The sequence below is a fragment of the Ictidomys tridecemlineatus genome, chromosome 2 (assembly GCF_052094955.1).
Source record: "Ictidomys tridecemlineatus isolate mIctTri1 chromosome 2, mIctTri1.hap1, whole genome shotgun sequence".
Classification (NCBI taxonomy): domain Eukaryota; kingdom Metazoa; phylum Chordata; class Mammalia; order Rodentia; family Sciuridae; genus Ictidomys; species Ictidomys tridecemlineatus.
Genome location: NC_135478.1, coordinates 71,363,808 through 71,390,592, shown reverse-complemented (window position 1 = coordinate 71,390,592; position 26,785 = coordinate 71,363,808). Strand labels below are relative to the sequence as shown.

Here is a 26,785-nt window from a genome sequence, read left to right as displayed (position 1 = left end):
AAATACATGTATGAAGATGTGAATTTGGTGTCAACATACCTTATATATAATCAGATATATGATAAATTATTGTATAATGGTGTATAAGAAATGTAATGCAAAATAAATTAAAAAATCATTAAAAAGGACACTGTAATTGCTGTACAGAATATATTTTCTTCCTTTTAGGTATTTATTGAACCCATAGGCACTCTATCTTGAGATAGAGTCTTGCTTCATTGCCTAGGCTATCCTTGAATTTGTGATCCTTCTGTCTCAATCTCCTGAGTGGCTGGGATTACAGGTGTGTGCCACCACACCTGGTTTAGCATACATGTTCATTATACCTTCATCTCTCTATCACTTTGCAGGATTAATATTTTACCTTTGTGGAAGATTATAATTATTTACATCTTTCATTTAGTGTTCTTTTTAAAAATTTGGTTAGAGTTTATTTAAACATTTTGATTTTATTTCATTTAAAAAGGAATACTTTTTCCCTATTAGGTTATCTGACATATGATAATGTTATTTTCAACATGTATCATTTATGTATCCAGATTATTAGTTATGAGTGAGCCAGATCATCTTGTTTTTTTGGGTAAACAGAATAGCTGAAAGTAAGTCCTAACATCTCTTCTTCTGAGGGCCATTCTGATGTGTACAGCTAAGTGCAAGTCAAATGCCCTGGGTCTTAATTTCTATAACAATGACAGTAACAAGTTACTATGTAGCTTATTTTTTTTTTTTAAATTTAGTTGTCAAGGGACCTTTACTTGTATTTATTTATTTATATGTGGTGCTGAGAATCAAACCCAGTGCCTCATACATGCTAGGCAAGTGCTCTACCACTGGGTTGAGACCTCAGTCCCTCTGTGGCTTATTCTGCACCATCAAAAATCTATATCACAAGCCAGGTGCAGTGGTGCCTGCCTATAATCCCAGTGGCTAGGGAGGCTGAGACAAGAGGATCTTGAGTTCAAAGCCAGCCTTAGCAAAAGTGAGGTGCTAAGCAACTCAGTGAGACCCTGTCTCTAAATAAAAACAAAATAGGGCTGGGGATATGGCTCAATGGTTGAGTGCCCCTGAATTCAATCCCTAGTACCTTCCCACCAAAAAACCAAAAACCAAAAAACTACATCACAGCAGAGGGTGGGTGTGGGCAGTGGCCTATGACTGTAATCCCAGGGACTCAGGAGGCTGAGACAGGAGGATTGAGAGTTCAAGGCCAGCCTCAGCAATTTAGGCCCTAAACAATTTAGTGAGACCCTGTCTCAAAAAATAAAAAGGGCTAAGGATGTAGCTCAGTGGTAAACTGCCCCTGGGTTAAATCCCCAGTATCCTCTGCCTCCAGAAAAGAATCTACATCACTCTAAGGAGCATTCCCCTGACCTAATTTTGGCTGCAGAAGTTCATGATCCCCAGGAGGCACATCCTACCTGCTGGATGTTGGCATTGTTGGGTGCATTAATGCAATCTTCCAGCTCGGACAGATGGCTGGTTTTAGCCAATGCAAAAATAAGTTCAGTCTCTATATAGGATGCACGGCTGTTTTTCCTAGCCATCTGCAGGAATTTCACTAGATCCTCCCAGTTGTCTAAGGACAGAGAGCAAAGTCAGGTTAACTCATATTTTATGTTTAAAATTTTTTTATGGCAAGTTGTTTTAATTAAGAACTTAAAGCCAAAATTTAAAAAGACTTTATGTAGCATTTATTTAAAAAAATACTGGACTCTCAAGAAAAAAAAAGTTTTAGATTTTTCCAACATGGAAGGCAGCTTGAAACTATCTCACTGATTTGCGATATGTTCCAAGAATTAGGAACATAATTACAACCACATCAGTTCCCAATAAGAAAAAAGTAGAAAATCAAATTTTACAACTTTTAAAAATTCATAGGCTCAACAGGAAGCTTTATTAAAAGAGAGAAGACTGATCTCAATCATCAAGGACTTGGACATAGGAGGATCCACACCTGCTCAGTGATTCATTGTTCACATCATAAATTCCTTATAAAATCTTGTTCATTTGTCTTCTACTTAGAAAGAAGGGGGAGTGAATTGGTCAATATGCCTTCCAGATTCACTTCTGCCTGGTTTTCAGTGGTAAGTGCACAAATACAAGTGTGTTTTTGAGGATTCTGGCTGCTCATAGGCTGGAGGGAGTGGGCTCCAGGTGCTACGCTCCCAGCTATCTTTCTGATATTGTTACTGGGTTGGGTGGATGAAATTGGCTAAGCCATGGCTTTACAGAAGTCTGAACACCAGCTACACTATTGTGGAATGAAGCTAGTTTGTGTTCAAAGAACCACTGCACTTCAAAGATCCAGAGTGAAAAACCAAGGCATGCTCAGCTTCATGTCCAACACCAGCTTTCCATTCATGCCTGCAGATGCTAAGCTGGAGGCCAAGCACCTTGATCATCCCTTCCAGGACAGTCCTTGCTGCATGAACAGGCCTATAATTTGATGGAAATGAGCTTCTGTGAAGACTGCTTTCCACTGCAAAGGCAGACACACTAAAGGAAGCAGCACTGTTGTATAGCTGTGCCTGCTCATGCTCCACCACGCTCTTAATAAGGTACAGGTAAGACTGGCCAGGAATCAAAAACTGACTTATTCAACCTAATACATGAATATTGCACATATCAAGTTTTGTAGAAGAAAGAGCAGTTAAAGTGGAGTGGGCAATGTCTCTAATGGTGTCTTCCATTGTCCCCACTCCAAGGGCCTATCTCAATTCATTACATGTGATTTCAGATTACAAATTTTACACGTTCTGCCAGCTATTACAGAAGAACCTAGAGTCCACAGTAGGTGCATGCCAAAGTGGTTGTACCTTACATGGTCTAAAAAGAAAATCCTGTATTTAAAAAGATGTGACACTGACTCAAAAGAAATTTCATTACTACCCTAAACACACAGTGAACTAACATTTCATTCACTGGAATATATTTTAACTATTAAATTATTAAGTGCCTGGATGACCATTCACAGAGAAGAGGTGGCTTTGCCCAGCCCAGGAAACCACAATTTACTGTAAGGTGATGTGAACTGAAATATAAACAGTCTTTACTTTTCAGTAGCCATTGACTGTCCTAGGTCCACTACACATAGACCTAAGGTCATGGTTGAGTGCTGCTTACTTGGTACTCTTTCACAAAGGGAACCACTTGTACCTCAGTAAACACAAGTCTAGTGGATCAATATATTATCCACAGGTATGTATGATTATAATGTGCCAATTAAAAAAGAAAGAAAAAAAACAAGTCTAGTAGACCCCAGGCCAGGTGCATGGCCCCTAGGACTGGTAACACCTCCCACCTCTACCAGCCAAAGCTGGAGGGAAACCTCTAGCTGTTTAAAGGTATCTGGTACCTCAAAAATGAAGACACTCTGAAACAACTCTTACAAGAATAACAGGTTGGGCTGGGGTTGTGGCTCAGTGGTAGAGTGCTTGCTTAGCATGTGTGAGGCACTGGGTTCAATCCTCAGCACCACATAAAAAATTACTAAATAAAATAAAGTTATCAAAAAATCTTTTTTTTAAAAAGGAATAACAGGGTCTGAGGGCTTGTCTTCACCAGCAATAAGTGTTATGGCTTCAACATTCTGCTCTACTGCTGAGGTAGATGACAAAATTCATCCGCACAATAGCCTTCTGGCTGTTCCAGACCTTGTGTGATGGATGGTCTCTGTCCTTTTTAGTGTTCATGGATAATCTTGTCCCTTGGTCAACTTTTTAGGAGGCACATGTCTAAGCTTTTGCCGAGTAGTGGGGTGTATGTACTCCATCACCCATCATCTCTCTGCAGAGGGGACCTCCACCTTCCTGTTCTCCATCTTCCTCTTTTTCTCAGCTTATAAAGCTGATTTGTAAATCTCATGCACCTGGGCACACACACTGTCTTCTGGCTTCTGGTGTTCATCTTTCTTTCTCCCCAGCCATAAAGAGAAAACAGGTGCTTGTTTTAATTTACTGGATGATCTTTGGGGACTTCTTACTTGCTTTCCTATTTCCTCTAGCAAATTATGCTGGAGGGTAATTCATCAGTCTCTTTTGCTCTGGTTTTTTGTTAGGGTTTTCTTATACATCTTTTACTGGTAGTGCTGGCTGCGCCATGCCTCTCTGTGCTCCCCTACAGGCCACTCCGACTCCTCAATCGTGGAGGCTTCAGTGAGCCAGCACCCAGGCTTGGGGCACTATTCTGCCTACCAGATCCAATCTTTGAGGTGTGGACTGGGATCCAGGTGTCTCTGAGTCTGGGAGCATGTGCCTGCTCCAATAGCTTCATGACAGCATGGCGTGTCTCAGCTTGGCTCCTCATAGTGCTTCAAGTATGAGCTCTTCACCCCGCTGACCAGGACATGGTGCTGCTCTCCACCACTGGCCTACTCCAGCACTCCCATACAACAAAGAGGCCGCCCTGCCCGGTGCCCAGAACTGATCATTTTAAATAGGGGCTTAGTTCCTCCCATTCTGCCCTCAGTCAGACATATTTACCCTCTCCATTATGTCTCATGGAGAGCTCAGAATCCAGGAAATGTCTAAAAGGTCTTAGCTGTATCCATAAGCAGAGCCCTACTTCAGGAGGAAGAAAGGGAAAGGGGTAGTGCCACAAGCAAGCTACCCCTGGGAACTGGAACCTTGCAAAAATGTTATGAGGGGGCAGGATGTTAATTGTAGTCCCTGGAGAGGTCAGTGCCACCAAAAACTAGATACACCAGATACCCAGGAAAGTGAGCATAAGTCAGTGACCTTAAAATTACAACAGTGATCATCTATAATGCTTAAGCTGCCTAACCCTGTTAAAAAAAAAAAAGGGCAACAGTCTGGAAAGCTAGTGTCATTAACAGAGTATTACTAATCTCAGACTCTTATATCTGGATGCATAATACACAGATATTCCTGAGAAGCTCTTCAACTTCTTGTCTCAGTCAGGTTTCACACCAGTGATAAAAAGTGCCCCTGGAACGGGAATTTACTTACTGCTCTTGGTGGCGGCCTGAACAACTTCCAGGTAAGAGGTAGGGTCATCTGCTCTGATGTAGGAGTCGATGGCTTCCTTCACCAAGTCCTTCTGAAGCTGTGCTTGGGCCAGCTGACTCCACACAGCAGGCTCATTGCATTTTTCTGCAAACTCATATGCTCGGTCTAGGTTTCCAATATTCTCAATCAGAACCTAGAGGTTACAAGAGGACTTGCTTTGCCACAACACCTAGTCAGCTCCAAAGTGCAGAAAAATCTGTTTGGCTGCCTATTCTGCCTAGAGTTGCATGACCATTTCAACACAGCCGGGCACTAGATGAGTGAACCAATGAAAAGATAAGAGTTGGTGGATTAGGGGGTGGTCCTAGACAGAGGAAGAGACATTCTAATAGAAAGGTATAAAGAAATGGAAATGTTGTGGTGCGTGCCTGTAATCCCACTGACACAGGAGGACTGCATGTTCGAGGTCAGCCTCACCTTTCAGATTATAAGATTCACAAGCAAGTATAGAAAAATGGTAAAGGAAGAGGCAAGAAAAGTGAAGAATATTTGTAAAAAGAGTAATTACAGTGATATGTCCTGTGGTTTATAATTGATTTGGAGATAAAACCATAAAAGAGGACCGAGGATGTAGCTCAGTGGTAGAGCACTTGCTTTCTATGTGTGAGGCGCTAGCCTAGATGCATAGCACTACAAAAAATCTAAAATAAAGTCTCACAGGGAAGATGGGTACTTTGGTGGAAGGATAGGCAGAAAGGGCTGGAAGGATTGCTCTGGGAGCTTAACCTTAGATACCAAATGGTTCCTGTAACATGGGAGCATAGGGAGATGAAGCACGATGGTGGTAAAAAGCTAAGGTATGAGAACCTCCAAAAATCAAACACCCAAGTCACCCGGGCTGACCTCAGTACTGTAGGTACCTAAGTCCAGAAGAGTGCCATGGAGCAGAAGGAATAAAAGCAGAGAAGGTGAAGGCAAGGAGATGACAGGCTGGGAGGAGCAGAGAGAAGTACAAGCATCCAAGAGATACACTGGATGACCTGAATGTCTGATACCCTCTGTGAATGACAAGGCCCTGAGATGAATCATGCAGTGCAGCACAGCATGGGCTTAAGACAACATGCCTGCAGCAGCCCACCTGGATCGCTGAGGCATTCACACCAAACTTGTAGAAGATGGTGAAGGCCTCCTCATACAGCACACTACTGATGGCAATGCTTGCGATGTCTGCAGCATCATAGTTGTCCAGGCGGCTGATATACTCCATGACCCGTGTTTGATCTGCCTTGATGGCAGTCAGGATGAGCAGATTCTGGAGATTCCTGAGAAGAGGAAGTGCTCAGCATGATGCCCAGGAATGAAGGCCCCACACTGCAGACCAAGATCCCTAACTTTTTTTTTTTAAGTAACTAATACACATACATGATTGATAAGTAGATACAATAGAATATTTGTGCAGCAAATAGAGTCTAAAGAGAAATAATATGGCAATGTCTTGGGACCACTAAGAGAATCAACATGGGCAGTTACTGTGAGGGTGGCTCTGCTTTCACAGGAGCCCAGCATCTGTTCCCCACTTCAAAGGTACCAATCTTCTTAACAGTGTCTACTGCTCTTTGTGATCCTTTATAGTTTTACCACATCTTCTACACTCCTAAATAATATAGGTAATTTTTCACAAAAATGTGAAAAAAATCAATGTAATGCATCACATATCAAGAAACTAAAAAAAAATACCACAAGATCATTATCAAATGATTCAGAAAAAGCATGTGACAAAATCCAGTAACTGTTAGTGATAAAAATTCTCAACAAAAAATAGAAAGGAACTTCTTCAGTCTAATGAAGGACATCAACCAAATCTCAGAACTAACATTATCAGTAATAGTGAGACACTGGATGCTTTCTTCTAGGATCAGGAACAAGACAAGGATGTCCACTTCTACCACTTCTCTTTAACATTATACAGGAGGTTTAATTCAAAGCATAAAATGATATGAAAGCATCTAGATCAGGAAGAAATAAAACTGTCTCAATTTGCATGATTGATTTTTAAAAATCTCATTTGAATCTATAAAAAAAATCCCCAAAATTAATGTTTGGCAAGGTTGTAGAATATAAAGTCAACATACAAAAATTAACTGTATATCTATATATGAGCAATGTTTAGCTATTGTACAATTGTTAAGTTAAAAAACCCACAACAAACTATTTCATAGCTCTAAAACTGTGGAATATTTAGAAATATTTAATAAAACATGTACATAATCTGTATGTCAAAAACTATAACTTGCTGAAGAGAGCAATGAACTATTTAATAAATGGAGAGACATACTGCTTTCATAGACTCTCTACAGTAAAAGATGTAAATTTCCCCTAAATTGGTACACAGATTTCATGAAATTCCAAAGTCTCAGCAGATTTTCTTGTAAACTCACAAGCTTATTCTAGGAATTGGAATAGCTAAAACAATTTTGAAAAAAAAATGAAGCTAAGGGAATCATACTACCTGATTAATTGATTTTTTAATAATTATTTTTTAGTTGTAGTTGGACACAATAACATTATTTTATCTATTTATTTTTATGTGGTGCTGAGGATGGAACCCATGGCTTCACACTTGATAGGCAAGTGCTCTACTGCTGAGGCATAGCCCCAGCCCTGATCAACTGATTTTTGACAAAAGACGCCAAAGCACTTCAACAGAGATAGGACAATAGTCAATAAATAATGCTGGAATGACTGAATAGTCATATGTAAAAAGATGAACCTCACCCTAAACATTATACCTTATTGGATATTAGACCATAGAACTATATTATAAAATGAAAAAATACTCAACTTTTAGAAGAAACACAGGGAAAATATCTTTCTGATCTGGGATTAGGCACAGAATTCTTAAATTTAACATCAAATCACAGCCCCCCAAAAGTTTATGACTTGGGCTGGGGCTATAGCTAAGTGGTAGAGCATCTGCCCTGCACGTGTGAGACACTGGATTTGATCCTCAGCACCACATAAAAATAAATAAAGATATTATGTTTACCAACAACTAAAAAAAATTTTTAAAAAGTTCATGAATTGAACTTTATCAAAATTAAAACTGGCTGTTGAGACAGCTCAGTGGTACAGCACTTGGTTAGCAAGCACCAGACTCTAAGTTTAATTCCCATTACAACTCTAAGAGAACAAACAGGGGAATTACAGAGTGAGAAAAATATACGTTAAATTACATTTAATAAAGGGCTTGAAAACTCTCAAACTGAAAAAAAAAATCAACCCAACTGAAAAAGATTCGAAGTAACATTTCACCAAGAAGGATTATGTGGATGTTAAATAAGCACATAAAAATTGTTCAGCATCTTTAGCCATTAGGGAAATGCAAATTAAAACCACAATGATATAACCAATAAATCCAAGTATAGGAAATATTTCTAAATGGTAATACACCATTCTACATTTGAAAATGAGAAAAGATTAATTTTATAGGAAAAATACAGAATTCTAGTCATGAAGTTACTTTGAGCACAACTTTTTTAAGAGCAATTTTTCATACTCAATTGCTCTGGCCCTTTGTCAAAAGTCAATTGATCATATTCTATAGATTATTTCTGTACTCTCTATTCTGCTCCATTGATCTATGTCGGTTGCATTGGGAGTAATTTTGAGGTTAATTTACAAGAAAATGGACAGAAAAAATATATTAGTTTTATTATGAAAATTCAAAAAACATTTTGTATTTCAATGAATATTAAAGAATGGGTAAAACTCTTCAAAAAGAAACAAACAAACAAACAAACAAACAAAACCAACCCCACAATGATATGCTACTATATACTTATTAAAATGGCTAAAATAAAAAACACTGATAATACCAAGTGCTGGTGAAGACGCAGAGCAACTGGAACTCTCATATATTGCTGGTGGGAATGCAAAATGTTACAGCCATTCTGGAAAACAACAGTTTGGCAGTTTCTTAAACAGTTAAACACACACAAAGCAGATGACCCAGTGATTACTGGGTATAAAACCTGGACACAAATGTATTCATATTTACCCCAACTGAAAATAACTCAAATGTCCTTCAGTGGGTGAACAGTTAAACAAACTATGGTACATTCATATAACAAAATATCATTCAGCAATGAAAAAAATAAACTACTGATGCACACAATATCTTGGATGAATCTGAAAGACATTATGCTGAGTGAAAAAGCCAGTCTCAAAAGAGTACATACTGTGTGATTCTATTTATATTACATTCTGGAGAAGGCAAAACAAGAGTGATGGGTGGTTGCCAGATGTTAGAAGCTGGAGGTTGAAGAGAAGTGTAACTATACAGGGTGGCTAGCACAGAGTTGAAGGTGATGATACTATTCTGCATCCTGATTGTGGTAGTCATATGAATCTATACAAGTGTTAAAATTCCTAGTACTATACATAATCCCAACTCTTGGTCAATTTTACTGTATGGTGATTAAAAAAAAAAAAGAAAAAGAAAAGAAAGAAAAAGAAAAAAATAAAGCTAAAGTTAGTTCTTAAGATTCATTCATGCAGCTGGGCGCAGTTGTGCATACCTATAATCCCAGTAGCTTGGGAGGCTGAGACAGGAGGATTGCAAGTTCAAAGCCAGCCTCAGAAAAATCGAGGTGCTAAGCAATTCAGTGAGACTATCTATAAATAAAATACAAAATAGTGCTGGGTATATGGCTCAGTGGGTAAGTGCCCCTGAGTTCAATCCCAGCTACTGAAAAAAAAAAAATCATCCATGCAGTTGTATAGTATTCATTTTCTACTGCTACTTAGTATTCTAATTTATGACTATACCAAAATCTATCTATTGATGGTTTTCCAAATTGCTCTAAGATTTTTGCTACTGGAAACCATATTCCTTTAAGTAGTCTTGCACATGTTCTCTAATACATGTGAACTGAGTTCCTTTAGGGTTTGTAACCAAGAGAGGAAGTTGCTGGGTAGATGCTGCTTCTGGCACCAAACTACTTTCTGAGTGTAATGAGCATTCCCAGCAGGGGCATGTAAGAGGCCCAGTTACTTTACATCCTCATCAGTGCTGATCAGGAAAGCTAGACTTCCACTGCTCTGGCAGAAGCAAAGGATGATGTAGTGTGGCCTCACCCTGTAATTCCTTTATGGCTATTGAGGCTCAATTCTTGCCTGACATTCACTAGATGTCTTTCCTCTCATTAAGGGGCCTGTTGAGAACTCTTTTTTGTTTTTTAATTGGATTGCTTATGTTTTTCTCTCATTGAATCTGCTGCAAATGTCTTCCTTCCATTTATATTTTCCCTTTTCTTTATGATAAAAGTTCTTAATAGTCCTACTGGTTTTTCACTAAAGATTTATGATTTTTTTATGTGTGACTGGCTAAATAACTTATTAGATCATAAATACTCTTCAAATATGAAAGGTAATAACGTTATAGTTTTGCATTTTATCTTCAATGTTTTCATAATATGAAAGATTTAAATATTTAAAAAATATTTTCCATCTAGATAACCCAACTATTTATTGAAAAGTTTGTTTCCATCTACATTGCCAGCTTGGTTACAAATACACATTTTAAATAATATGTAGGTATCTATAGCTCTTTTTCTTTTTTTCCGGCAGGGGTGGGGGCCAGAGGACTGGAGAGTGAACCCAGGGGCATTCTGCCTCTGAGCTGCATTCCCAGCCCTTTTATTTTGAGTCAGAAATCTCCCTAAATTTCCAAGGTTGGCCTCAAATTTACAATCCTCTTGCTTCAGTCTCCTGCATCACTGGGATTATAGTGCCTCTACACCCAGCTATTACTTTTTTAATTTTTTGGTCGTGGGATTTGCATCCACAGGAGTGCAATTACCACTTAGTAATATCCCTAGCCCTTTTAAATTTTGAGACAGGATCTTGCTAAGTTGCTAAGGCTGGTCTTGAACTTGCAATTCTCCTGGAAGTCTCTTCCTTCTATTATAATGGTCTATTTCTCCCTTTCTTTGCCAAAATCATTATGCCTTCTTTATTTTTACAGTAATTGTAGATTAGGATTAGTACTTTACCACCCTAACACCCATTTTGACCTCTTGGGTAATTAATTATTTGTTTTAGTAGGATCTTCACTATTTTTGGCTTTTAAATATATAAAATTCCCTGAGTAAATAAATAGGAATTACTGGCATTGCATCAGATTTGACTGATATGGGTAAAACTGATGTCTTTAGTCAGGGTCTTCTGATCATGAATTACACCAGGCTGTTAACCATGGCTGAGTGAAAAGGACTGTAGAAGTTCACTTTGTTCTTAACTGTCTTCTGGTTGTTTTTTTCTCTAATAAGCCTGTCTACTTATTGAATTATAATTCAATTATATGTAAATTCATTTAAGCAAACTTAGAATGCAATTAACTGTTAACAGTTATATTTACTTCAAATTACATTTACTATTGTGTTTTTATATATATATATATATATATATATATATATACTTTTTCTTTTAACACAGGATCCTTTTAATATATTTATTTTTAAAAATTGAATTGTTCTATCACTACTTGGAGAGGTATATTAATATTTACCTATATGATGAACTTGCTTTTCTCCTTATAGCTATCAATTTCTGTTTCCTTATATTTTGAGGTTGTATTATTAAGTACATATGTTTGGAATAATCTTCCTGATGATGAAATCTTTCATCATTATGTACTTGGCCCTCTTTAAATCAATAATGCTTTTTACTTTAAGGTCTATTTTATGTATTATTAATTATATATATATATGTGTTTTTGGGTTTGGCATTTACCTATATTATTTTTTCATTCTTTTATTTTTGACTCCCTTATGTTTTACGAACAATATGTTCATGGTTTTGTTTCTTTATCTAATTTGGAGCATCTGAAGTCTTGTATTTGTAATATGTGATCCATTTACACTTAATATAATTACTGCCATATGTAGATTTACTTCTACCATCCCTTTTTTTCTTCTTCTTTTTTTGGTGGTGCTGGGGATTACCGTTTCATTTTATCTTTGCAATGTGTTCCTACCTTTTCTTTTTTCTTTATCTCCTTTCTTAGCCTTCTTTTTGGTTGATAATTTTCTTTTATTTTTTTCAGTACTGGTTATTGAATCTCAGGGGTGATTTACCACAGAGATATATCCCCAGTTCTTTTTTGAAAAAAATTAGGGACAGGGTCTTGCTAAGTTGCTGAAGTTGAGGTTGAAACTGCAATCTTCCTGCCTCAGTCTTCTGAGTTTCTGGGATTAGAGGCATGCACCACTGCACTTGGCTAGATTGATAATTTTCTCATTCCATTTCTTTTATTCTTCAACTAGTTTAGAAGTTAGGTACTCTGATCTTTTCATGGTTCTGCTTGAAATTTTAACATGAATAATTAACTCATAAAAGACTAAAGTTAGTTATTATATTTATCTTTAAAATGACCCTAAAATATTACCTACCAACTTATATTCAAGCTATTATCAATTTTTATTCCCTTTTTTCTACCACATGATTTTTTTCTTTATATAGTCAGTACTATTTTGCTATTTGTTCCTTCTTTTTTAAAAAAATATTTATCTTTTAGTTGGACACAATATCTTTATTTATTTATTTTTATATGGTGCTGCAGATCGAACCCAGGGCCTCACATGTGCTAGGCGAGAGCTCTACTGCTGAGCCACAACCCCAGCCCCTCTTTGTTCCTTCTTAACCCCACATGGGACTGCTTTCCTTCTGCCTAAAAGTCACTTGTTAGTATTTCCTTTAGCGTAGGTCTGTTATTCACAAAGTTTTTCATTAAATCTATATAAAGAGACCTCTATTTTACCTTTCTCTTAATTTATAAAAGTATACAGTTCTAAGTTGATAGTTACTTTTTATGTGTGTGATGCTAGGAATCAAACCCAGGGCCTTGCACAAGCTAGGCATACAATTTTTTTTTTTTAGCTGGGTGCAGTAGAGCTCATCTCTAATACCAGCCATTGGGGAGGCTAAGGCAGGAGGATAGCAAGTCCAAGACAAGCATAGGAAACTTAGAAGGACCCTGTATCAAAATACAATAAAAAGGGATAAGATGCAGCTCAGTAATAAAATGCCTCTTGGTTTAATTCCCAGTGCAAAAAAAAAAACTTTTTTTTTTCTCCTCGGGATCTGATCTATTGAGCTTCCTAAATCTGAAAGCTATAACCTTGTCAATTTTGTAAAATCACCATAATTCTTTCCCTGCAAATAGCATCTTTCATTCTAGGCTTTTTCTGATGTTCTGACTAGATTTCCTTTCAACCTCTGCATCTCTTAAACCTTTTCACATTTTCTTTTCATACTTTTTTGGCTATACTTGTATATTTTCTTCAAATCTATCTCCCCAAACATTTATTCTGTAATGGTGCTAAACACACTGAGGTTTACTTAAAAATAAATGTGTGTGTGTCTTAGTTAGTTGGTCCTTTGAAAAATCTGCTTGATTGTTTTTTGATATTTAAAAACTTTACAGATAGCTGGATGTGGTATTGATTGCATGCCTGTAATTCTAGCTACTGGGGAGTCTGAGGTAGAAGGATGGCAAGTTTGAGGCCGGACTTGGTAAAGAATGAAAGATTCTATCTCAAAGTAAAAAAATAAAAAAAGGTTTGGGGATATAACTCAGTGATAAAGTACCTCTGAGTTCAATCCCCTGTATTGAGGGAAAAAATTTACATGTAATTTTATATTCTATGCTTGATAGTCCCAATGTCTACATTTTTGCATGTCTCATTTTACTGATACTGTAGTCTTTTACTAAAGTTGCTTTGTTTCTCTGTGAATTCAGTCAATTTAAAAAATTTTTTTTTTTAGTTGTAGATGGACACAATACCTTTATTTATTTATCTTTTATGTGGTGCTGAGGATGGAACCCAGTGCCTCACATGTGCTAGGCAAGCACTCTTCCACTAAGCCACAACCCCAGCCCCGTCAATGTTTTTATTATGAATTTATTATTTCTTGGCATTTTCTGTTAGAAATCTTTGTATTTGTCTTTGGCAGAGATCTTAGGATGCTTCCTGAAAATTCCTGACTTGAAGATTTCTAATACTATGCTGTTAAAAGTAAATTTTTTGTTAAAACCCATGAAAGGGCCAGCTTATTGGGGTCAGTTTTGTTCTCGTAGTCTAGCATTGTGATTCAGAAGAGCTTTTTTTTCAACAGGTATTGAACCCAGGTATGGTGCTTTTTATATTTTATTTAGAGACAGGGTTTCACTGAGTTGCTTAGGGCCTTGCTAAATTGCTGAGGCTGGCCTTGAACTTGTGATCCTCTTGCCTCAGGCACCTGAACCATTATGATTACAGGTATGTGCCACTGTGCCTGGCTTCTTTACTGTTTTGATTTGGCTGGTCTTTCTCAGCAGAGGGCTAAATAATTCTTAGTTTATCTTTGTCTTCAGGAGGGTTTTTTTTCCCTTCCCTTTTATTAGATGTCACATTCTTTTTTTTTTTTTGTACTGGGGATTTAACTCAAGGGCACTTTACCACTGAGCCATATCCCCACATCCCCAGTCCTTTTTATTTTTATTTTGAGACAGCTTGATGCAGTAGAACTCATCTCTAATACCAGTCATTGGGGAGGCTAAGGATTAAAGTCAATTCAAAATGATCTTTGAAAGACCTTGCTATGTTGCTAAGGCTGGCCTTGAACTTGTGATCTTCCTGTTTCAGGCTCCTAAGTCACAGGAATTACAGGAGTGAGCCATTGTGCTGCCTGGTGGCTAGATGTCACATCTTTTGTAGGCCCTTAGCCTTTGTCTCTTGTCTCCTATTGTGAGAACCACAGCCTGGGCTCAACAGGGTTTGGCAAAACTCAACCTGTGTTCTTTTTGAGTTCTTGCTATCATCATCATTATTATTTTCTAATTGCAGACTTCATTATTTACTTGCTGCACACTGTTTCTGATTTTTTTTAACACCAGAACTTGTTTTGTTTTTAATTCACCTATAATTTGAAGTTTTTCCAGTGATAGGATCTGCCCAAGTCTCTAGGTACCTGATCTGTACTACTGCCAATCCAGGCTGTTTTCATTTATGTCTACTGAAATAGTCACAGAAAGAAGAGCAAGAATGTGAAAGTCTCTCTGCATCTGTGAAAAGTGTTCATGGAGGCAGCAGAGTCAGAGTCATCTGGAAGCATCTTGAAGCACCCACAAGCCAACACCTACCATCAAAGGAAGTAGGTCAGACAGCAAGGTAGAATACCCTAACTACTCTGGGTGCCTTCTTTTTGGTACTCTCTTATCAATCTGGGCTTATGATTCTATTGAAATATGCAGTAATCACACATTCCATATTTACCATGCAGCATTTACAAATTTAAAAACATAAAACTTACATACATTCCTTTCTGTAATACCATAGCCCTCGAAAGTCTTTCTGGCCTATAAAATCTTACAATTAAATCTTTACACCAGGATTTATAATGTGAACACATTACAACCTGACAGATTCTGATGATGATTTTAAAGTGGCAACATACTAGCTGAAGCTACATACAACAGAAGCCATTGAGAACCACAGGTTCTCGTCAAATGTTAGCTTTCTTTCTCTGAGCATTGAGATTACAGAACAGTGGGAACTAGAATAATGAAGCCTTCCTGCAACAATTAAAATAAGATAAGGGAAGGGTGAACTGAAGACACAGGAGGTAGTAAAAAGGCTGACTGGGGAGTAGTTGATGGATGAGTGAAGCAAGACAAGATTATTACAAAATGTGACTATTGAGAAGATGTCTAAATTTAGCCGTGGTTGTGGCCTCCCCGGCACACCATTACCTGTGTTCACTGAAGACAGAATTATCCAGAACAATCTTCTCCAGCAGTTCAATCAATTCATTAGGGAGGTCAGCTGTCATAAAGGCTTTGACAGTGACTGAAACCTCTTCAGGATCCTGTGTTTCTGATAATGCTGTTTGTACCACCTGGTTTTAAGAAATATTTGAAAGAACCTGATTAAAGTCAATTCAAGACAATCTGTAAAGTAAAAAGAAGGGGAGAATTCCTCCAAGTTGATCTGGAGCAGACACAGAGAAAAATGGGCAGTTTTCTCAAGGAAGAAAGGGAAGAGAACTTAGAAAAGTCAACTTTAGGGATTTCTGTTTTCCAACTTTGACAATTAGTTTTTCTCTCACAAAAGGGCAACAGACTTTCATTTCTGTTCCAATGATTACACTAAGTGTATTCCAAAGCAAATAACTCAGTGTACTAAGTAGATATTTGAAATGCACATTTGCTATTACCTTTCTTATGTAAGGCCACCATTCATAACAAACTTGGCCCTGTTTCTCTAATGAAGACACTGCAGAGGCCTCCAGCAGCTTCTTGCTAACAGAGGGCACTGTCACTGCTGTGGCATAGTACACTTTCAGGGAATGCATCACATGCAATTGGAGCTAGAAAGCCTTGACACCAGAAGCCACTGAGAGCCACAATCTAAAAAAAAAAAAAACAACAGAAGACTGGCCATGCCACTCCTCATCCAATTACCAGTGACTCATCTACCAAAAAACTAACAAACAGGAAAAAAAGACACTTTTCCAAAGAGTGGGTGTCCTCGATAACAGCAAATTAGAAGATTAGCAGTGTTCTCTTTGCACTTGTACCAGGGGTCTTTAATGACTTTGGGGATCTACAATTTTTGCTGTTTCTGGTGTTCCTCAGAGGCAAGTAACACCAGTGTATTAATTAGAAAGAACAAACAGCTGGGGAGGTTTCAGAGCTGACATGCCTCTGGCCACAAAACAGGACTAAAAGAAGCCTCTCAAGGGAGCCCAGTCCACCCCTCAGATGGCCTCTGTGTACTCAAGGGCACCTTGAAATGTGGAAGTTCTATCTCTGAATAGTTTACAATCACAACAAACATGCTAAGGAGTTAAGGGAGAAGGAGCCATTAGAGCAGCCAAGTAATCAAAAGGAGTAAACTTGAGGGAGAGGGGCGCTGTGGCACAGCACACCAAGTCCATCCAAAGAAGAGACACACTTTGTGGCATCTCAACAGTGACACTTGTCAGTTCTTGAAAATCTTAGTGTAAATATATACATACCCACAGGTTGTTTTAAGGGCAAAAATAAATTTCTACCTTTTACTTGAATTAACACAGGATGCCCAATTAAGGCTACCTCAGGACACTCACTGCTTCCTTAAGTAATTTGCATAAAATTCTCCTTTAGACAATGAAAGCAGTCTGCCTCTGTCATGTACTCCATGAGAGGAGCATTATAGTTGAGTGTCCTACCAGGAGGTGACTACAGATGATCAATTAGAGCAGACATAATGACTAGCCCAGCAGCTTCACATAGAAAAAAGGATACATGGGGCCCTGCTGGCTCTAGTTTGGTGCAGTGTCAAAGCTGCTTTCTCAAGAACCAACATGAGGGTATCTGGTGGGTGACTACACCTAAAGAAACATCTGATGTCAGTAAACTTGGAGATAGATCCTTATGGAATCTAAATGGCCCTTTGTTGCTCAAAGTTTTAGGAGATTTGAATGAAGTATATTAAGTCTTCAGGCAAATTTCAAGATTGATAAGTCTGAAGTTGCCTTAATATTCAAAATAATATGGGATGGGCTGGGGATGTGGCTCAAGCGGTAGATCGCTCGCCTGGCATGCATGCGGCCTGAGTTCAATCCTCAGCACCACATACCAACAAAGATGTTATGTCCGCCGAGAACTAAAAAATAAATATTAAAAATTCTCTCTCTCTCTCTCTCTCTCTCTCTCTCTCTCTCTCTCTCTCTCCTCTCTCACTCTCTCTTTAAAAAAAACAAAACAAAATAATATGGGTTTCTGGAAGTCTAAAAGTGTTTCAAAATAAAAAGTTTACTTAAAAATGGCATAGGCTTGAAGGAACTATAGACAGAAAATAAGGAAATTAGTAGAGATAAGGTAAAATCTGGCCCTTGAGTTTAAAGTACCTGACCAGCATGTTGTTAGGTATCCAAGTAAGGCTGGGACTTTATTGAATATATGCTCATGGTTGAAGCCCCTTGGATAAGGGTTTTAATACCACATTGGTCTTGGCTACCCCTCAACAGTATGCTCAGCAGCCTTGTTGTCCTAAGGACTACAGAAACACTGTTAATGTCTGCAAGGTTGTGACAGGTGGTATGGGAAGCTCACCCAGAGGTGGAGGCAGATCTTTCTTCCCCTTGCCACTAGATCACACCTAATAAAGACCCTGACCCTAGCACCATATTCCAGCTCCAAGGAGGTACTGTATAGTCAAAAGGGCATGGGGTTAACTAGATGTTGAGAATCACTCAACTTATGTCAACAGGGGGCTGAGTTGGAAAAACACCTCAGGATCTAGCATGCAGATCCTGTCATCAAGTATTCTTTTTTTTTTATTGAGAATTTTCTTTTTAATATTTACTTTTTAGTTTTCGGCGGACACAACATCTTTGTTTGTATGTGGTGCTGAGGATCAAACCCGGGACGCACGCATGCCTGGCGAGCGCGCTACGGCTTGAGCCACATCCCCAGCCCTGTCATCAAGTATTCTTTTGTAGGGGCGGCACAGCCATGTTTCAGATACAAGGGGAAACTCTGTAACCTTAGCTAATAAACAACTCCAAGTCAATTCACCCTTGGAAATCAAGCCTTTTCTAGGCAAGCTGACTTGTGCAGGGCAGTGGGTTTGTAAGAGCTATATGTTTAAATATAACAACGAACCAGTCACTTGGCCCACAAGATGAATAGTGGGCAAAATTCAGGCATGCATATACCCGCTTTCTATGTCTCACCTGGTCAATTAGGTGTCTCCTAGATGGGTTGGTCTCTGCAAGGACATGGGCCCACAGCTCTGGATCCTTCCTGCGTACCAGGTAGCGGGCCTCACTTTTGAACAGAGAATTTTCATTGCAAACCTGAAATGAGTACACATATGTGCTACTTAGGAGGGTATATCCCAGTGAGTTCCTTCTCCCTGATACTTATATGGACAGTTGGGACTCAGGCAAGGCTTTGAGAAGTGATGAGCAGAAACCCACAGGATTAATACTGCACTCCTCAGAGAGATTAATACCTCCAATCACCTCTAAGTTTGCAATTACTCACAGGGAAGTGTCACATCTCTGGCCTGTAGAACCTTCTGTGATTATGGGCATGTCTATACCTTATTGTGTGATTCACCACCATTAAATACCGAAAACTACTGAACACTTAAAATGTAGTGTGCAGCTGAGGAACTCAATTTTTAATTTTAATTAAAATTAAAATTAAATTTTAATTTAAATACTCAACTGTAGGTAGCTCCAAATCATCTCTAAAGTTTCATCTGTGTACCTAGAACTGGTATAAAACAGTATATTCACTGAAATGTTTCAAGGTCAGAAACTTTAAAATGTGCTTTCATTGACTAACTTTGAGATCCTTCTCTGAATATTGTAATAGATTTTCAAATTATTGACTATCCACTGGGATATTCCACCATATGAACCATTTGCTAAATCCTGGGGAGAAACATATCCTGATAGGCACAGGGCTGGGATATGTGTATGTATGTGAAGGCAACATGGGCTGCCTGTGTGGGATGGCAGGAGGCCAAAGTGGACTGGCAAAGTGCTAACCACACAGAGGCCCTGCCCTAAAGTCATACTGCAGCCCTCTCTTGAACAGAGCAGTCCTGAATGAGTATCTCTTTCGTAGCACACTAATAAAAGGGTTATTAGTTAAAGGGTTAGCACCTCATGGAACAGATGAGTGCTAAGATCTCTAAGCAGCCATTAAACTATGCTTTAATAAAAAGGGAGTAAATTAAGCCAAAAAGTGGCTAACTGGTATCAAACAAATGAAAGTCCCAGCTTTATAAAACCAGTTCCCCAAGACTTTCAGGTGAGTGGTTATATTCACTCATCCCTGTCAATTCTGTCTAAAATCTAGGGAAGAAGGAGAAGCTGGTAACTGCTCTTCATCTTCAACTCTCCTCATATACACTCTAAAATACACCGCACCTGGTTGTTGAGTATACATATATATACTACGAGACCTGAGCTTCTGAGGACAAATAGATCAAATGAGCTTATAGCTGAAAAAACACTAGATTCAACCACATGAGATTTCTGGATTTGTAGGTCAAGTGGTAGTAGTTTACACAGTTTACCCTAAACACATAAGTACATACACATACATCCCAGCCTGGGCAGATATAAGTAGAAGACCTGGCGAATGTTTTTCAAGGAGGGGGCAGCAAGGGCTAGGTGGGTTACGAACAGGTGAGGGAGGGCATCTGAAAAGTTACTCTAAGAAGGGGGCAGTACAAGGGCCCTTAGGACAGGAGACACTGGAGGACTATAGGTCATGCCAGGTGGGGTTGCAAGAGGGGAAGCAGGCTGGGTCAACGGGGGGGGGGGGGGGGGGAAGGAGGTGGTCCACAGATCAGATTAAATTCAATTTTGCCCTCAAGTCACTAGATAACTAATGACTGTAAGCAGAGGGGTGATGGGTCAGATTCAGTGCTAGTGAAGCCTACAGATACAACAGGACATAAGGAGATCATAAAAAGGTATCAGAATTATAAAACAACTAAATGTATGAAAATGAACTTCAGACCCATCATCTCTGGGTACACAAATTCCCAATCAGCCCCTATTAGGCTGCCCTGTGAAGTCAGAGAGACACAGGAAGCCAAGTATATTTTCTGCCTACCTGGATGAGCTCTAGGTCACACTGTCCGCGCTCATAGGCAATGCAGGCCAGATGTGGGTCCCGCTTCTCACAGTACTGGCCCACCACACTACTATCATAGTAGGCATTCTCTCTCAAAAATCGCTCAGGGCTATTGTTGCTGTCAATGTAGATTTTAGCCAGTGCATTATGAGTGGCAGGCTCTTCACAGCTTTCATGAATCCGAGACTCCAGCCAGGGAAGAAGCAATTTGAGCCTTTGAAAAAAGTACATACTGTGAAACTCTCAAAGCTGTGATCAGGTATCTCTTGGGTAACCCTGGGCTTTGAGGATTGATTCTTTTTAAAAATTTTTTTTTTTTTAGTTGTCAATGGATCTTTATTTATATGCAGTGCTGAGAATCAAACTCAGTGCCTCATACATGCTAGGCAAGTACTCTACCACTGAGCTATAACCCCAGCCCTGAGGGCTGATTCTTGAAACAACAAACAAACAATCCCTAACTCTATTTATTTCAAGTTGCTCCAGGGATAAAGACAGACCTAGCTTCCAAATATAAAGTTTTACCCCATTGTCTTCAGTACCAATAGCAACTAACTCACTCCTACACCTAATATGTATACACAAAAGAGAGACAGAGATAGTCTTGGGGACTAAAGACCAACCAATAAGGCATTTTTGAGAAGGAGAGACTTAACAACAAATACCAGAATTCAGGGGCAAGAGAAGATATCAAGTAAAAAAACCTTACCTGTTTCTTTTTTCTACTTCAGCCACCAGCTCATCAGTAGAGAACTGTCCTCTCACCACCATGATTAAGTTTTTAATTACTTCTTCAGAACAATCCACATCAAGCAGCCCTCCAACCACAGCTGGGAGACGGCTAGGGTTGACCTAGAAGAGTCAAGGTGGCAAGTTCAGCACTGCAGACAACAGAATTGCTATAAGCCTCCCAAGACTTGTACAGTGTGGCAAAAACCTGTTTTGGACTGAACTGTGTCCCATCAAAGTTCATTTGTCAAAGCCCTATCCATGTTAAGACTGAATTTGGGGACAGGGCCTTTAGAGAGAGAGAATTTTTTAATATTCATTTCTTTTTTAGTTCTCGGCGGACACAACATCTTAGTTTGTATGTGGTGCTGAGGATCGAACCCGGGCTGCACGCATGCCAGGCAAGTGTGCTACCGCTTGAGTCACATCCTCAGCCCGAGACAGGGCCTTTAAAGAGTAATTAATGTCATGTATGGTTATACTACTGGTGCAACTCTACACTATGTACAGCTAGGGGGGCAGAAATAAATAAATAAAGAGGTAATTAATGTTGAGGATGGGGCCCTAATCCAATAGGACTGGTGTCCTTATAAGAAATGCGTGTGCACAAAGGAAATACCATGTGAGGATGCAGTGCTGAGGTAGCTATCTGCAGGCCTGGAAAAGAGCCCTTACTAGAAACCAACTCAGCCAATACCTTGGGCTTGGACTTTCAGCCTCCAGAAATTGTGATAAATAAATTTCTGTTGTTTAAGCTGCTCAATCTATGGTACTCTATTCTGGCAGCCTAAGCAAACTAATACACTACCCTTCAAAGAGAAATTTCCAAAATGTTCAGGAGTCAAGAGGCAGCCTCTGAGGTATAGACTATTATCACTGTCTGAGGCCTAAAGGCATCTAGGTGTCACCCTGGGAGTCCGCAGTGTCCCTCTGAATGGTACCTTCTGAACGTAGATCTCAATGTACTTCTGCAGGTTGTTGTGGTATAAATACAGGACAAGGTCATGCACAAAGTCAAAGCGGTCACACACAATGATGAGGGGGAGCTGGTCTGTGAGCTTAGCCTCCTGAGGGATTGAGAGAAGAGAATAGGTCAGGCAGTGAGGGCCCCCACAGAGTCAGCCGTAGACTGTGCAACAGTGATCCTGCAGGGAATGTACAAGGAGACTGCTCTAGATAGGCTGACATTTAAGGCATTTACATTGCAAGAATGTAGTGTTTGTTTTGGGAAACAAGTGGGGGGAAGGTAATAGTATTTGGCTAAAGACAAGAGATCTCTGCTAAATTTGACAATAACTTTCCAAATTTATGCAAATCCAAACATCTTTTGGGTTGAGACAAGCAGCTCATTATGTGGAAACCCAACATAGATCAGGCTGCCCACCAGAATAGTTCATTTGCAATTGCTGGATGTGGTGGCACATGCCTATAATCCCAGTGGCTTGGGAGGCTGAGGCAGGAGGATCGAAAGTTCAAAGCTAGCCTCAGCAACTCAGTGAGATCCTGTCTCTAAATAAAATACAAAAAATAGGGCTGAGGATGTGGCTAAGTGGTCAAGTGCCCTTGATTTCATCCCTAAACACCCCCTCCAAAAAAGAATAGTTCATCTACAATAAAGTCACAACCCAAGGAAATGCCAGCCTAGTGGGGTGAGGTAGTGGGGGAGCTGTTCACACACTCACACTCAGTTCTTAAACAATAGTTTATCAGGAGAATCAATAGGCCACCATAATCACATTAATCTTTGTTTGGACCCACACCTAGATCACCTTTTCCAGGCTCCCTAGAGTTTCAGATGAGGTCACATAACCTCATTTCCTTCAAGGGAACATGAACCAAAGTGTTACCTGCGACCTTCAGAACTTAGCCATAAAAGCCACCAATGAAACTACTCTGTACTCTTCCCTTCCACCAATTGACAGGGAAAGCAATATTCAAGGCAAAGTACTGAAGATGGCAAAACAGTTATATGCCAATCCTTCAAAGGATGGTGGCATGGAAAGCCATATCACTTAAACTCACGGCTATCCAGGACTGTTGCATGAGAAATAGGCTTCTTGTTTTGTTCTTTTTTTTCAGCACAAGGGATTGAACCCAGAGGTGCTTAACCACTGAAAGACATTCCCAACCTTTTAAATTTTTTGACAGGATATCACTGAGTTGCTTAGGGCCTTGCTAAGTTGATGAAGCTGGCCTCAAATTTGTGATTCTCCTGTCTCAGCTCCTGAGCTGCCGGGATTACAGGTGTTGTCACCAAGCCCAGTTGGCTAATTGTTCTTTATGCCTCTAACACTGACTGGTCTATTTGTTATTGCAGCTTTACCACACATAACCAACAGTGGTGCAGTTGGGATGCTGCTGAAATAAAATGCAGTAATGAATTAACTCCTGCCACCTGCATGATGGATAACTAGAGCTGGACAGCCTCTAGTTTCTTTCTCCTTCAAAGGGTTTTCTTAATGATGAGTGGAGTCCTCTAAGAATATTAGATCATCATAAAATAGAGATTTGTCACTGGGTGCTAAGGGAATAAAGGCAAGACAAACTCAGCTTAGTACTTCTTAGGACTTCTGGCCAGGTATCACCCATGAAAGCAGCTTGTCAGGGAAGGCATGCCTGGACATACCTTTAGGAAATTCTTCACCCGATCTGGGTTATAGTAGCTGCTCTCGCGGCATATTCTCTCCACCTCCTTGATCTGCCCTGTCTTGCAGGCAGCCTGAATGTACTTCAAATGCACATCTGGGTCTTGGCTAAAGTTCACAATTGAGCCCAGGAAGTAGAAGAGGCCTATAAATAGAGACTGTTTCATGTTTACCCTCCTAACATTCATTTGTCTTCTCTTTGGCAGTTGCTCACCTTCTCTTGATCACCCCACCCACAACAACCCTGCTCGACTCTTCAGACCTACTCAGACTTCTTCATCTGTGTAAAGTTTGTGTGCCTTGCCATCTCTCTAAAACATCGAGTCAGGCCCCCAGCCTGAACCCAACAAAGCCACCCTTCCTGGAATTCTTTTGGTGAAATTACCACAAAAGGGCAAAGGATGGCAACCAGATAGGCCTCATCTGCAATCAACAAGGTAACACCACAAAGTGATGGACCCTCTACTGTGGGCTTTCACTTGGAAGAGGACAAAAGAGTTGCTTTGTCAGGGCTGCTCAGACCAGATACCAGGCCCTTTCACTGGTACCCAGAACCACAATTACAGAATTTCAGATGAATTCTGCACTAGGCTGTCCTACATGGGGATACAAAGTTCTACAAAGACTTCAAGGATATTAGGGGAATTATAAGTACCCCCATCCCACTGCCAACCAACTTGCTTTTTTTCTTTGAAAATACCAAAAAGGTTACATAAGTTGAGTATACCCCTGAGAGAAAAGTAATATTCTGCTCTTGACTGAACATGTAAGGCAGTCAGAATTGCATCCTGCCTAGCTTTACAGGAAGACTCTTCTATGTTGCATGAGTGAACATAAGACAGGTGTTATCATAAGGCAGGGTCTGCCCAGGGCTGCATGATTTACCTTCATAACTCTTGAAGGATTCAAAAAGCTCTACCAAGGACTGTGTGCCCAGCTGTTCGTGGTACTTAGAAGCCACCTGTACACACAGCTGAAGGTTCTGTCTGATGTTAGCAGACAACATGGCATGTAGACACTCCATGGAATCCTCCATCGACAAGGAACCAAAGAAATTGACAAGCCACTGAGAACAAGGAAGAGTTGTAAATGTTACTAAATAACTGGATCATTCCCATCCCAACCCTAAATGTCAAAAGTGTAAAGAATTCTCACTTAATAAGACCAAAAAGCACCTATCTATCATGGTAAAAAGTGGGAGCAAGGAATAAATTTAGGATAAAACCCTGACCTAAACTGTTTATCCTAGTATATCCTACAGTTGATTCTAAAACTATTCTGTAATTGGAACACAGTAGCTCTTTTAGTTTTTACTGATGATTCAGACAGTCTTGCTAGGTTGTCAATGTTAAAATGTTATCATTATTCCTGTTATTAGAATAAGTCAAAGGTGAAAGAAAGATGACATGGACCCCAGACATGTTGATGGGCAGGTGAGGATTGTGCGTACAGTAAAGCATGGCAGGCTCATGCCTGGTCCCACAAACCACCCACAGGACACATTTGGGAGCATGTGATATGAATGACCATATAGACACCAGTAACAAGGGGAGTGCCCCAGTGGTGCACTGTACCTCAGGACTGAGAAGATGGGTGTGGACTACAGCCCTCTTGATGTCATTGATGTCACTGTAGTGCTCCAGCGCCCGTTGCAGGAGGCCTGCCTTCTCACAAAGCTGGGCAATATGGATTCGATCATAATGTGTAAACATCTGATTTCCAAGGATGGCATCTGCAACCTGTGAAATATCAACTTCAGTAAGAAAACCTGATTGAAGGCAGTAAATTTTAAATAGCAGCTGATCAACTGTACCCTACCCCCCCCAGTAGTGTGTAGTTCAGGAACCAGTGCTTATATCCATGCTTCCATGGTAGCTGCAGTGTTAGTGGCTCCCTATCAGAGCTCTAGCTGTCCTTCAAGTCATCTTTTGCTCAAGGCTCTATTTTTCCATATTGTGAGCCAGACCTAGCTCTGCAACATGGGAAAATAGAGCCTTGTGCAAAAGATGACTTGAAGGACAGCTAGAGCTCTGATAGGCTGGAGTCAGGCATGTAAGAAATACTGAGGCTCCATAAAACACTATTATTGGGATTAGTCCAGGATCCTGTTGCAGTTTTTCAGCAATTACATTTTTTATTAGAGCTTTATGGTTATACATAGTAATTGGGTTCAGCAATTACATTTTTATAGGGTTTTCTATAGCAAGATCAGTGGAAGGGCTCAATTCTACCACACCTTCTTTTAATTCTCAGATGAGTCAGAATTAGATCTGAAAGTAACAAATCCTATTTGTTTACTAGACTTCTCTATTGAATTAAAGGCAGAATTAGGAGTGGAACTTAAAACAATAAATACTCCTGGAGTTATTTTTTATAAAGAGATAAGGTCCTTTATTTCAAGATGTAGATTGGGGGTGGAGTTAGAAGTAATTGGTTAGGTTTGGGAAGTGGTTGAAGATAAAGATGAGGTCGTTAGAGTTGCATGTGGTTGGGGTGGAGATTAGGTTGGTTATAAGGTATAGGATATAGGATATGGCTAGGGTTATAGTTTGGGAATTAGGGTTGTTGTTAGCACTAGTTGTTATTGGTTAGTGTATATGTTACAGGGTTATAGTATAATGGTTTAGGTTTCATAGTTTAGGTTTGGTGTTGGGATAGGGTCAAGTGATTAGAGGTCAGAGCTGGAGAGAGGGGGATGGAGAGGATGATGTAGATAGGGTTACAGATATGGTTTGGAATAGGTATTAGAGGTTTAAGAG

The 26,785-nt window shown here is 39.6% G+C and overlaps 1 protein-coding gene across 6 annotated transcripts in view; it reads right to left on the bottom strand.

The window, feature by feature from the left end:
• Positions 1 to 26,785, bottom strand: part of Cltcl1 (clathrin heavy chain like 1) — a 94,391-nt gene that overhangs the window by 22,108 nt on the left and 45,498 nt on the right. For all 6 annotated transcript variants that reach the window (XR_005736097.2, XM_078038771.1, XM_021732691.3 and 3 more), the window contains 11 exons: positions 25,601 to 25,765; positions 24,912 to 25,092; positions 24,008 to 24,171; positions 22,323 to 22,448; positions 21,362 to 21,504; positions 20,632 to 20,866; positions 18,729 to 18,851; positions 15,760 to 15,905; positions 6,106 to 6,289; positions 4,968 to 5,160; positions 1,419 to 1,576 (listed from right to left, as the gene is read on the bottom strand). Coding sequence is in view for 5 of the 6 variants with exons in the window: in XM_078038771.1 (XP_077894897.1) it covers positions 1,419 to 1,576; positions 4,968 to 5,160; positions 6,106 to 6,289; positions 15,760 to 15,905; positions 18,729 to 18,851; positions 20,632 to 20,866; positions 21,362 to 21,504; positions 22,323 to 22,448; positions 24,008 to 24,171; positions 24,912 to 25,092; positions 25,601 to 25,765 (1,818 nt within the window). In the remaining variant the exon portion in view is untranslated. The remainder of the gene's footprint in view (positions 1 to 1,418; positions 1,577 to 4,967; positions 5,161 to 6,105; positions 6,290 to 15,759; positions 15,906 to 18,728; positions 18,852 to 20,631; positions 20,867 to 21,361; positions 21,505 to 22,322; positions 22,449 to 24,007; positions 24,172 to 24,911; positions 25,093 to 25,600; positions 25,766 to 26,785) is intronic.